At 35.2% G+C, this 13,741-nt stretch overlaps 1 protein-coding gene across 2 annotated transcripts in view; it reads left to right on the top strand.

Moving 5' to 3' along the window:
* RAB28 (RAB28, member RAS oncogene family) overlaps window positions 1-12,949 on the top strand; it is a 68,630-nt gene extending 55,681 nt beyond the window's left edge. Inside the window, exons 5-7 of one of the 2 annotated variants that reach the window (XM_064449146.1) lie at window positions 1,690-1,793; window positions 4,688-4,765; window positions 11,954-12,949. In XM_064449146.1, the coding sequence (XP_064305216.1) occupies window positions 1,690-1,793; window positions 4,688-4,765; window positions 11,954-12,046 (275 nt within the window). In that variant the 3' untranslated portion in view covers window positions 12,047-12,949. Of the gene's footprint in view, window positions 1-1,689; window positions 1,794-4,687; window positions 4,766-10,946; window positions 11,925-11,953 lie in introns of those variants that run through there. The other variant, XM_064449148.1, reaches the window with a different exon arrangement.
* The last annotated feature ends 792 nt before the right edge of the window (window positions 12,950-13,741 follow it).

The following is a 13,741-nucleotide window of genomic DNA, read 5'->3' as shown; positions in this document are numbered from 1 at the left end:
GCTGATCAAATAGAAATAAAGATAATATGTATTTATTTTTCCCAAAAGAGTAATGTCACTGCTGTTTTCCAAGCTGTACTTAAAGCTAATATGTGAAGAGTGAAAATAATAGTTAATAATTATATGGTTTGGGCAGTAGGCTGTATTTTATTCTTAAAAGCCTTTCAACAGAGGCTGTCTTCTGGTAGGTGTTTTTCAGAGAAAAGAGTTAAGTTGCTGTTACGTAGACTGCATCAGTTTTTAACAAAATTCATATTGACTTTGGGTTTTATATTAGTAAATGTATTTGTTCTTCCTATTTTTTATGAAACTATATATTTTACTTTTAGTGTTATGGAAAACTGTATTACAAACCTTAGTGTTAATAGCTTAGTATTTTAGTCCTTCACAAATTAATGCCTGTGGTAACTGGATGATTTTAGGCCTGTTCTTATAAACAAGGCCTTACTGATGTACAAGGAACAGTAATATGTGGCAAAAACTCAACATTAACCAAGGTAAGCAGTATAAATGGGGTGTAGGAATCCCCTGTTAGACTAAAAATCTCCAAGAGAAAATCTCCAGAGCCTACAAATTAAAGACCTCCAATATCATTTTAAAATAAAGCCTTTTATGTAGTAGGAGAGCATTTTTTCAGCTGATAATCAAATGACACTATTATGCAGGCTTACTAGATTTGCAAATTTACAAGTTTTTACAAGTCAGTTGGGTCCCTTCCTCAGGAAATCAGTTTAAGTTTTTTTTTCCGGTATTGACTCAAAGAGCCTGGTTGTCCTTAAATCCTTCTGAATATATTTGCCTTATAATTTGACGGCATTGAGTCAACACCCTTATAGGAACAGTAATGCAATAAAAAGAGAAACTGTTCAATATAGGTTCCAGTTACCTTAGGATCAGATTTGGAGAAACTGGAATGTACACAATAAAACCTGTGCAAGACTTGAGTTCCATGTTGTTTTGGAAGCAACCAGTGCTTTTCAACATAAAATGCCATTTGAAAGTTTTGCTCTGCTTCCAGTGGTTGTAAAATGATAAAAATGAAAATACATATGACTCTTGAAGTATGCATTTTGCTGTGTTTAATTTTCTGAACTGTATCTGTGTGGAATTGAAAACTCCATGTACAAGTAACTAAGCATCAATTTTTTACTCAGTTAATTTTTTTTATTATAGTGAATGTTTTGGTCTACCATGTTCTGCAATAAAATTCTGTATAACTCATTTACATTTTTTTACTTAGAAAAAATATGTAGATTCAGATGTGCTTAGTGAACTCTATTTTGTATAAGTCTTTAGATTACACTGGAATCTCCAACATGCATCATGCTTGCAAAGTGCTCCAAACTTAGTTCCGCCTCAGGTTTTTGTATGCAGTTGGCAGTGAAGTTGTTACGCATTGCTTGTGTGTATTTAAAAATAAATTTGTCTGTTATTTCAGATATGAATTTGTTGCATTTGATGGTATCATTTTACTTGTGGTTTCATTTTAGTTTTGCAAATAAAATTAATCTGAGGTGATTAGTTATTTTTTATTTTGGCAGATGATTAGAAAAAGAAAGAAACTTGTATTTGCGTACCTCTGTAAAGGAAAAGATTACATCTGATGTATTTCCAATGAATAATTGCTAAGACAGGTAACTAACTGAAGCTCTATTGTAGTAATTTTTCCTTTTTTCAACTTGTTTTTAGTTGACTTGGAGCATATGCGCACAGTGAAAGTTGACAAGCACCAACGATTTTGTCAGGAAAACAGTTTCAGTAGCCATTTCGTGTCGGCCAAGACAGGAGATTCTGTAAGTAAGAAAAAGAAAATCCTTGTAGATGTCTTTTTTTTAAAGAAAGCCATTGTTAGCAGCTTTATTATATTTCACGTATTGAACCATTGAGAACTTTGGCTGCTGCAGGTCCTTTTTGCCTAGGTGCCTGTGTGAAAAATAGATCTTTGTATAAGTGTGTATGTTCTTTATTAATTAACAGTGGCTTCTCATCTGATTTGCAGTTTGAGGTACAGATTTTAATATGGAAATGGTCTAGCTTACACATCAGCATGAGAACTGAGACCAGCTGGATCTCTGTTTGCTGTCAGCCTGTAGTTAAATGTATTCCTTCAATCCAGGTGGAGGCCCATCTATAGGCCATCAATACAGAAACTTTCAACAGTTGATAATGTCACAAGACCCTTTTGTGATCAAATTTTTAATACGGGTCCTGGGCCATGAGATACACTCCCTCTGCCGCTCCATTGAAATTTGAACATTCTGATATTTGTAATGCTTTGCAGAGCACATTTTTTTGAAAAATCTTTTGACTCTGAGCTAACTGGGTTATTTGTTATAGTTGGAAGCCTGTGGAAGAAAAGTTCATTTTCAGTTGACTGTATCAGTCAAATTAAATCACACTGTATTGTTTTGCTTGACTTCCCTGACATGCCTAAAGACTTTATCATTCCCATAAAAGTCCTGTATCTGTCTCCTATTTATGACACCATAATTTACTTTATTTTTATGTTATTGAACAGTAAGACCATGTTCAATTCTATAGAACTATAATTCTGTAACATAAATAGAATAACTTGTTTTAAGGTCTTTGATTAAACTACATTGGACTGCCTAATTTTATAAGATAATAGTTATTCTGTAAAGTCTAACAATGCTGCTGTTACAAATGCAGTGAATCCTGATTCTCCTTATAGTTTGTGTTAAATCTTTGGCATAAATTTTTTTTTTCCAAGTGTGAGAATTCAAGCTTGAATTTCTAGCATAATATGCTAGAAACAAGAAAAATTTTGTAATGCTTCTGTCAGTGAAAAGTGTGCATCTGATCAAATGTATTCCTTTCTCAAGGAGACAACCGTTTTGTGGGATTTGGTAATAGGAAGAAAAAGCAGTTCTTCTTATAAGGTTGATATATTAAAGATTCCTTCATTGTTTGTAATGTTAATTACATCTTTTTAATTGATTAATGAATTACAGCAACATCCCACTCTATATACTGATTGTACTTTAACTTACTGTTTAGAAACAAAAGTAAATCTGAACATTCCTAGAAAACATTAACCAGAAATCTCTGTTTAAATATCCACTAACACAAGAAGGTATGAGATACAGTTTACAGTGGTTCATTTTTAGTTTCAGTATAGATTTGAATTAACTCTTTCGCTGCTACCGCACACTGGCCTTTCAAAATCTTCATGTATTTGCATAGTTGTGCAGGAAAGAGGGTGTTTACCCTAAACAGTGATTTCAGAAGCAGCCATCCATTGCTACTGTGGATGCAGACTAGAGGACTCTTAAATACTCAGTTAAGATAATGGATTTGTTTTGTTTACCTCAGATCTTTCCAACAGACTTGTTTGCAAAAGATAATTGCATATACAGAGAAAGCCCAAAAGTCTCCTCAGAGGAGAAAAACTTCCATGAAAGATGTAGTATAGCTAACTGTCCCATCAAATTGCGTAACTAAAGCACTGAATTCGCACCTGGTGCTCTGTGCACAAAGCGTCCTCATGGCAGGTGATCTAGCTCAGTACACTTGAGAGCCTGGTGTGGGTCTCTGGAAAAGGTAAGCCTGTCCAGGATTTCCTTTCTTGCTGTGTGGATGCTAGTAGAATAGATGAGTACTAGACACAGTAGTTGAGAGAAAGAGAAATTATTTTGGAAGCTACTGTGACTTGTTGGTTGTGCCACTAATTCGTTACTAATTTCCATGTCAGGTGTAAGAAGAGATTGTGTAAATGGTATTGTTTTGAATTTTCATTGAAAATGACTAAAAGCTTTTACACAGGCCTTACTTTTTGGGAGTGGCAGCTGCCTGATGAAAGGCAATGTTTGTCCATAGTTTAGATTGTGAGCTGAGTTAAATAACAATGTGGATGAAATATAATGTGTAGCTTGACAGTAGAGTGTTCAGCAGCAGCGCGAGCTTTAGCTGCTCCTCTTTAACATCTGTTGTGTTCTTTAATCTCATTTAAAGTGTAGCTGCCTAAACAGTAAGATTGGTGGACTGGATTGAGATGAAGTAAAGGAGTTATCTAAAATAGCATTGCCACCCCATGTCATCTGTCAAACCATGTCCCAAGTCTAACTCTGCTAGGCTGGTGCGTGCTGTACACCAGCCATCTTGCTTGTTTCCTAGGTACGTGTGTTCAGTATAATGCACGTAATGTTTTGCAGGACTCTTCAGAACAAGTGTATCATTGCTTGGCTTTCATATTGCGAATGTTTTTAAATGTGTACAGTAGAGATTTTGGTGATGTTGATGCACAGTTCTGTTGTCCTCCATTTCAGAAGCCTCCATCTGTATTGCATGATACACTGGTAACATATTTTTGTGCTAAACATTAGTGAATACCCTTATTCATATTTTATAGCACTGAGAATAGTATTTGAGAGGTGGGTTGTGTAAAAGCTTGTTTAAACTTAGGTCTCCAGAGGCAGAGTAGAAGTGTTGCTTAACAATGCAGCATACTGTTCATTCCTTGTAGCATTGTTGAGCTGTTTTCTCCAATTTTTAAACAAAATTGAATGTGCCAGGTGAGGTTATTTTCAGATCTGTTTTGCGCAGGTCATAATTTTGTATATTTCATTGTTTACAGTTCAAGAATGGTTTGATACGTTTGAAAGAACCTCGGGGATGTCAGGGATGCCTGTTTTTAATCATTTAAATGCAATTTAATTTTTTTCCATAGGTCTTCCTCTGTTTTCAGAGAATTGCTGCTGACATACTTGGCATCAAATTAAACAAAGCAGAATTGGAACAGTCACAGGTAATTTTCCACAAATACATGTTTTTTCTTAGTATTTTATTTTGTATTGAAAAAATAATTGCAGATTAACAACTCTTTAACTGTTCTTTAAAGCAAGCTACATCTGTTGTTCTGAAGACAATTATTTACTTTCACAACAGCTTTTTAAAATATCATAATTCTTCATTCATCCATGATGATAAACTTGCTGAAACAAGAAAATGTATGTTCAAAAAATTAGGAAAAAACTTTAGTTTGAGTTGTTTGTTTAAAAATAGGACTTAAAGTTTTTTTTAGAAATTAAAACCTCTATATGTATGCATATACAGGTATCACGGAAGACACTCTTATATATACATTGATTACTGTACATTGATGTTAGATACAGTTTTTATGATATTGTTCTTTTTTAATTCTTTACATATTTAACAATAAATTTCATTTTATAACACTGCAAATTTAAGTGATACAAGGCATAAGCTTCTGTGAGTGGAAAGGTTCTAAATCGATCTTCATTGTAATCGTGCAGGAAAAAATAATATTTGTCAGTCAGAGTCAGGAATTAACTATGTGAAATCCTGTGTTTGGTTAATCGCAGATTTTAGTTTTCATTGTGTGCCTGTATAATACAGGACAAGAATTCTTTCCTCAGTAGTGGCAGTCTGCCTCAGGGAAGGAATATTGACTTTGTAGTCACTATTTCCCATTTTACTCTGACGTGCAGATGAGAAATGAATCCTATTCTGGTTCAGCATGCCCGTTCTCAACAGCAGGCAGACCTGTACAATCCTGCGTTTGGGTAGCGATTATGGCTCCCTGGCATCTGCAATTATTTTCGCACTGTACCCGTACCAAGTAATCTCCCCCTAAGGAGCTGCATAGTTTCTGCCCTTGCATTTTCTGTTTTGTTCTTTGCGTTATGAGTGTTATCGTGGGGATTTTCTGCCATTTCCTCTGCAGTAAGAAAGGGCTGAGAGAGAGAAGAATGTTTCCCAGCAGTAAGTCAGAAGGTCATCAAGAAGGTTGTCCCCCATTCTCTTATATTGGTCAGGGATGAGAATATAGCAATTTCACTGTGAATACATGGCAAAACCCTGCTGCGTGTCCTGCTCTGAACTGTAGCAGAGCTTTGCTGCAGTTCATGCTGTTCAGTAATTGATGTATGTGAAACAGCTCTAATGAGAACACCGTTTTATGACGTTTTATGAATTGTTCAAATAAGCAATCAAGTAAGAGTTTTTCTAATATAACGCCTTTCCCTTACTACCCCCTTCCTAGTTCCTGCTTCTAAAAATATATTTCCTGCCAGGAAGACTGTGTGCATAGGTTTAAACGAAAAAGATTTTATACAAACCCAGTTTCAGAAACCTCAAAAACAACGCTTATAGTACTGAGGCAACCCTCACTAGATAACAATTTTTTAGATTACAATACACTTATTTTAAATTTACTTATTGAAGCAAAAGGTAGCTGTTCTAGTGGTGTAATATCCTGGAACTGCTAGTTACTACCGACATTAAAAAGAACCACAAAATAAGTCAACAGGTTTATTTGAAAGAAAGGCAAAACATATCTTACATACAGCTTGGTCTCCTGCATTTTGAAATATACAATAAATATGTAATTTCTGAAAGTGTTTTGCCACAGCAGTGTTTACAATCTGTATTGAAGTGGTTAACTAGAAAACTGTATTAGAAACAGTAAAATGCTAAAATATACTCATAGTGCATACCTAACAAGCAAAGCTAAGGAGCTTCAAAAAGCTGTAATTTATAGGTGGAGAAATATTGTGTCTTTTCAATGATGTGTTACTACTAAGGCATCATCCATCTATTGTTCTGAGCTCTATGGTTATTCGCGTATAAATAATTCAGCACATAAAGAGTTCTTTAATTTTTCTTTAGTTGTTTGGCTAGCACTGGAATATCAGTCTTAGACCTCTCGGTGCGGTGTGGTGTCGTGTTCTCGTAACTGAGGGGTAAGCTTGTAAACAGGTATGCAGATACCTTAAATTAAAAAGAGAATATGGGAAATGGGGTTGTACAGAAAATGGAGGCTTTCTAAAGAAAGTGTCTGTTTTTAGGCTGTTTTTAAAATAAGAAACTCTATATAGCCCTGACTCAAGAGTACATAACTTTCTCTGTCAAATTGTTATCAGCTTTAAGTAGGCTTCTTCCTACCTTAGCATTGTAATTACAGTTCTTAATTTTGTTGAGCAGATCAATGGAATATGCAATACGTCAATCAAAGTCAGTATTACACAAATTGCAGTAGCAATAGCTTATAAATAGTTAATATGTATAAAATTAAATACTGTGGCCAGCACAGTACTGTTATGTGAATACAAGTTTAGTGATTGAAAAGAAAGGTAAAAAAGCCCCTGAAAAACCAAGAACAACAACAAACCACCCAACAGCAATAGTAGAAACAAAGCCAGTAAATGGATTTGGACAGAAGAGAAACTTCACTGTCGCCATTCAGGTACAGCCCAAGTCACACTGTGCATATAGCTAAAGCTGGAAAGCAGCTGCCTGACTTTGCAAGGTTCTGCTAATCAAGCGTAGTTTTGATCTATTCCAAACAAGCAATAGTTCTTCGTCTTTGTTACCTGTAAGATGTTTGCTTCCTTTCAGAGTACTATTTTGGGCCATAGGAATTGCCCACATTTAAGTCAGTGAGAAACCAATGGGAATTGTATTGGAGTGTCTGTTAGCTGTGCCTTAAGGTTCATTGTTTTACGGAACCAAATACCTTGGTCACTTCTGAAGACAGGAAAGGTAAAGTCTCTATGTAAAATAGCAGAAGGAAAACTTCAACCGCGATATCCTCAGGGAGATGAATAGAAGGGCATTTCTTGAGAGAAATTTGTTAGTCTGCAGTGGAAAAGACTAATTGAAGGAATTTATGCTGTTTCCCAAAAGCATGGAGCTGGTCTCCTGGCTGGAAGGAGGTGGTGTTAGATGATGTTGCCATTACTAGGTTTCTGGTTTACCACAGACTCTTTGTATGATGGGTAGAGGATCCTTAGTGTGGTGGTGGTGCCTTGGTTGGTTTGTTTTGTGTTCCCTCTCCCCATCTGTAAAATGAGCAAAAGTCTTCCTTCAGTTGTAGAACATTTATGTGTATATGTTCCTTAAAATTTTTATGCATTTAATACTCTAGCTATTGGACTATACAAGTAGATAGATGGATGCTAGATAGATGCTATAAAGAAACAAATAGAAAAAATACAATAGTAAGTGCAACTAATCTTTAAATCAGTAAGTATTGCAAATGTTGACTTAGGTTTAATTTTTAAACAAAAATTAAAATACATTTTAGTTTTTACAAATGTGCACTATTTACATGCTGGATTATGTCTTTGAATTTTCCATATTTTGTGTAATGTGAGGTTTCCTCATTTTGAAAAATGAGAAGGTTGTTGCTTGTACATATTTGTCAGAGAACATCAGATGTCTTCATTCAGTCTAGGTGGTAACAAAGTATAAGATGAAATACTGAGTTTGTGCAAAATGGCAACAGTGAAATGCTAGGTGTGAATTATATTTTATGACGCATTTCTTCATTATTACTGATTGTCTAATATTGAGAATACTCTTTAAAAATTATTTCTTGCATTTTTGATTTTTATGCCTGAAGATCATGTTTCTTGTTTAAAATTACTTCTAATTGTCACAGTCACCAGGAAGATCTTAGAAGTAACTGACCCACAGGTGGTTAGAAATAAGTAAGAGGAATCCCAAACACATTATTTTAACTTGTATGAAGTTGCGGGGCTTGACTCATGACTTTAGAGCTTTGATAACTGGCAGAACTGCAGAAGCTCTTGTGAAAAGTGGATGGGGTTCTTGGTCCTCTTCAAATTAACAGCAAAACTCATGTTAAATAACTGCAAGGAGAAGCCTTAGAGAATTACCATGCATTGTTTTAGAAAACAGCTGCAGCAGTTTAAGATGTTAATGCAACCCAAGCTATTTGTTACTGCCCTTTTGCTGGAATTTATCACTCCCACAGCAGAAACAGAAAATGGAAGGTGATCATGTGCCTTGGCCACATCAGGGTGAAGTCGAGCAGCTTAGCTTAAACTGCTGCTGAAAGTTGTTTTTAAGTGAAGCTGCCAGACTTTGTGCTGAAGCGGATGAGGTGCAAGTACACGTTACATTCCACCAGCTCTCCTTTGGCAGCAGTGATCTCCAGCAGAGGAATAGGACAGACATTTGGGGGTGGTAAGTTTTTAAACTATCTCAGCTAGAGCTACTAAGCCTTGTCTGTTAACATGCTGAGATGACCGTTAATCAAACCTTTATTTGGTCAAAACTGTGGTGAAACAAAGAACTAGATTACTCTTTATGTGTGACTGGAAAGTAGAGCATGTTTTTGAAGTGGAACAGTTCCAAAGTAAGAAAATTGCAGATTCTGACTTATTTTCAGTCCTCAGTGTAATCTCCCTTTTAAATCGCAAGGGTCTGATGAAATTTGAGGAAATGGCTCCTTTACTAATCAAATGTTTTTCTTTCTATATTTTTTACTTTCAACCATAGTGTAAAAACTGCATGGGGTACAGCTTTGTTCCATGGCGCTGGCAAAAGCTAGCATTTTTGTAAATGATGTATAGTTTTCTCTTTAACTAAATGCCAGTTCAGCAAACTAGGGTGTGTGTGCCAGCAAGAAAATGTTTGGCAGATAAGTCTGATTTGGAATTCAGAGCACCTGCACCAAGAAGGGTTATTTCTTTTACTGACAGTGGTTTGAACCATTGCAATTATATGACTGACATAGAAACTGATACAAAGAAGCCCAAGTTTTTAATTACCATGAAGTTAATAAAAGAAATGTTGCAGTGGTATTTTTTTACTCTTATTTAGATTAAATTCCTTTGGAAAATCCAAGTAATTTATGATAGTCAGTTCCTTGCTACAACGTGCCTAAGCATGGGTCACTCACATGCCTGTGTTTACAGGATGGGATTTAGACCAATGTTTTGAGGAACAATTAATTGCCCACTGATCGCAAGACTCTTTTTTTTCTCCCCATCAGCTCTAGGCAAAAGATTGGTATGAAGAAACTAGGTCCTGTGAGGTCAGATAACACTGTTTAATGCTAAAACTCCTACTACTGCCTTACATGGGATTTGGCAACCTTTCTCTTGATAACATCAAACCAGGAGTCCAGTAAATCATGAGTGTTGTACACTAGATAAGATAATATGAATGTGATCAATTAAACTCAAGAAGAGTACATCAGCAGCTAATAAATCCAGATCCCTTACCAGCCAATTCAGTTATTGTTGCTTGTTTAACATGTTTTTTATTTACAGAGGTAATCTTTAACATATACTGTTTATATATTCATATAATCCAGTTTATATATTGTTTCCTTTAAAATAATAGTAATTATTCAATTATCCATTCATTTTAACCTTGAAAATAGGTTGCATAAAATTTGAATTATTTGAAAAAAAAATTAAACTGGTTTAGGGTATTTTTTGTAGCAGACCTACCTCTTCTGTTAGTTCTTTGCTGAAATTGTTCTATGAATTTTACTCCCCTTTGCACGAACACTCTTATTAATAGTGAGAAAACTTTCAACAGTTTTGTTTGTCTTTAAGGGGAAAAACGAGAGCCTTTTATTTTATATGAACTAATGAAAAATCAAAGCTTTGCTGCACTTAGATGTGAGGTTGTTAATGTATGTCACTGTTTTTGATTATATATATTTAGCTGTAATGCGATAGTTATGTAATGGAAAAGATGTGTGTGTACATCTAATGCAGTTGTTAAAATTGTTGATAGGAAGCTGACTAATATTTAAGTACCCTAGTCTTAAAGGAACAGGCCTTTGTCATCTTTTCTTCCACTGAATTGCCTTCCTTTTTATTCTGTCCCTTCTCCTGCTTTAATACACTCTCGTTGATTGCATGTATGAATATTCCACTTCAGTGCTTTGAAAGGGCATGTCTTTGAAGCAGCTTGAGAAGCAGCCCTGATGCTGTCAGTGACACCTCCAGCTAGACATGTTGCTTTTGTGTCACCGTAAGGCCTATAAAGAACCGCATTTTTGCTTTGCTTCCACATAATCTTTTTATGTCATTCATTCATTCTTTTCAACTACTGATCAATCTCTCCATTTTTTTCTCCCTTCTCTTTTCTTTTTACCTTCTTCTCCTTGCCCTCTATCCATTACGTTGATGCATGATTAACAGCATGTTGTCAGGGCAGAACTAGTGAAATATCCTGAAGAAGATAACCAACGTCACACCACTTCCAACTGCCAGAGCAAAGTCTGCTCAATGCAGTAGTTCAGGTATTGGTGGAAAACTTGGGGGTTTTTCCAGCCTACATTTCTTTTGTGTGAAGTAACAACTGTTAGAGTGTTATTGGAAAAATACATTTTTGTATCTGTAAGCATTTGTAATACCATATTAATTTGGAACTCTGTGTACAAGTACCTGGTGTTTCTAATAACCAGATAGTTCATAGAAACTTTGAAATACTTCATGTTACTGTATTAGGAAGGTCCTTCAGTGCTGTATATTCAAAATGTTACATAGCTGCCTCAGATGAAAATGGGCACAAAATTGGAATCTCATTTCTTCTCCTCACGTAGGAGAGTCTTATCAGATGCTTTGTAAATAGAGCGGGTATTATCTGATGGATATGTATCAGAAAATAAATATTTAAGGTATTCAGATGTTCTTTCTATGTTAATTTTGTCTTTAGTCAGTCTGCCTATCAGGTTTTGGTTTTTTTTTTTTAAGTATAGTTGCATTTGAAATTTGCTTTGAATTCTGCCCATATTTTCCTGTGCGCAAGTTTGTCCTTACTCCAAGCACTTCACAATTTCCAATTACAGCTTAGGCAATTATTCTTAAAGAATGTTCACAAGTCTTTGTGAACAGATTTTGTTTCATTATTTCCATTTAAAAAAAAAATTCATGGAAGTAAAGCTGTATGCATTACTTTTGCAAAAAAGTCATGTTCCTTTTGTGGTGTTGTGAAAACCTACCAAGGCACTTCTGCTTAGTGTGAATAAACTGGTATTTAAAACAAGAATTAGCACCTGATAAGACTTTCTATCAGGTAATGAAAAAAACCCCTATGTCTGTTTTGCCTCATTTTTTCTTGTCATATTAAAGTAAAATATCTGTTGAATGCTTTGCCAGCATGAAGGTATATTTTCTGATTGTTACTGTGTTTTCTTTTATGACAGAGGGTGGTGAAGGCAGATATTGTCAACTACAGTCAAGAGCCTGTGACAAGAACCGTTAATCCTCCTAGAAGCTCAATGTGTGCAGTTCAGTGACGATGTGCTGTTCTCTGTTTTGATACCTTTGGTGGTCCTCTTACCTTGACACAAGCTCTGGGGTTACCAGGAACTTTGTTTTAAAAGTGACCATCGCAACAATGCAATTAGAGGTTTCCAAAACATGTTGCACCATTGTACATTGAGAAGCAGCAGGCAGTTTTGTGACTGGACGAAATTCGAACACGAGACCACACACTTCGAAAAATTAAGATCTATATTCTTGTAAATTATCTTTAAATAAAGCAGCATAACTGTGTTTATATGTTTCCTCCTATCCATTTGACTGCTACCAGAATAAGAATGGATGAAGTCTGGCATTCAGGGTACTTTTAAAGATATCACCACGGAAGGGTGTTTTGCCAAAGCATTTTTAAAATTTTTTTCTCTTTTTTTTCTCCTGTGATCTGAACTAACACTTAGCAAAATGTAACTTGGAAAAGATACTGCTGGAATAATTTTAAGCAAGTAATATATTTATCTAGGTATAATTTGGAAAGTATTCAATTAATACATATATATAGTGCAAAATGTATAAATTGTATCCAGTAAGAAACAGTGCTTGAAATAAAACTGTAATATAAAAATAGTTACTTTTCTCAAGTCTGAAGTTGCCTCCATGGATGCTCTGAAAAAATGCAGTGGTTTTGTGTATTTTTATTACTACATCAGCATTAGTTCTTGCAGTAGTAGATATGCCCATGTGTCTTCATGAATATAGATGAACCTCAGTCAACAGTTTGGGCTGTAAATGTTGAGTGATATATTCAGCATGCATTAGAAACTGTTGATAGATCAATTAGGATCAGTCATTTTTAATAACTAACAGAATGACTTTTGGCCTGGTACTCTTTTCTTTCTAGTTCAGAGTAAACAACAAATAAAAAGCTGTCTGCTCTGTGATCATCACATTTCTCCTCTGTTCCTTTTGTAGCAGTCTCTTTCAGACATGCAGTTCTCTGCTGGCACATCTGAGTAGAAAGCTAAGGGGAGGAAAAAAAAGCCAACCTGATTCCAAACTAGGAATCTTTTCCTGTTTTAACTCTAGAATCTGTTTTATGAAGTAGAACAAAACATTTGGAGATTTAGAAAATTAATGAGGCTGAGTGAAGGAAGCCTGCATGTCACAAGTGAAAATTAAAAGCTCTGTCAAGTGAGTGTTCCTTTTAAGCTGTTCAAGCAAGGGCTTAATAGTTGGGACTATTAAACGATTAATAGTTAAAATAGTTAAACTATTTTAACTGTGTTAAGAAAAATGGATTGCCGATAGCAAAAATGTGTTATCTGTTATTATTTCTGTATATTCCAAATTCATTGAAAAGCTAAGTTCATTTCTAAACCATTCAACATGCAGCTTGTCACCTAGTTCTATAACTACATGATAATGACTTAGTGTTGTAATGCTTCGTCATTCAAATGTGGGAAGTTCTAAGAAACAAGCTAAGATATTGAGAAATTATGCTACACTGAGGTAGGTGTGAATTTGCAGTAAATTATTTATTCTAGGGTTACAGTCTTGCCCCTGTCCCATGGAGTTTGTGTGCCACGGCATAGCTGTGCCTTATAGTTAAACACAACTGAAAGGTGACCTACCTTCCACTACCACCAGATGTGAACTTCTGTTCAGTTTTTCTGAGGTAGCTGATAAGTTTACAAGTTTATGCCATCCAAAGCATGTAGTAAGTTTTTTTTGAA

Source organism: Phalacrocorax carbo, chromosome 4 (assembly GCF_963921805.1).
Source record: "Phalacrocorax carbo chromosome 4, bPhaCar2.1, whole genome shotgun sequence".
Classification (NCBI taxonomy): Eukaryota; Metazoa; Chordata; class Aves; order Suliformes; family Phalacrocoracidae; genus Phalacrocorax; species Phalacrocorax carbo.
The sequence above is the reverse complement of the archived record's forward strand: the minus strand, read 5'-3'. Positions and strand labels throughout refer to the sequence as shown.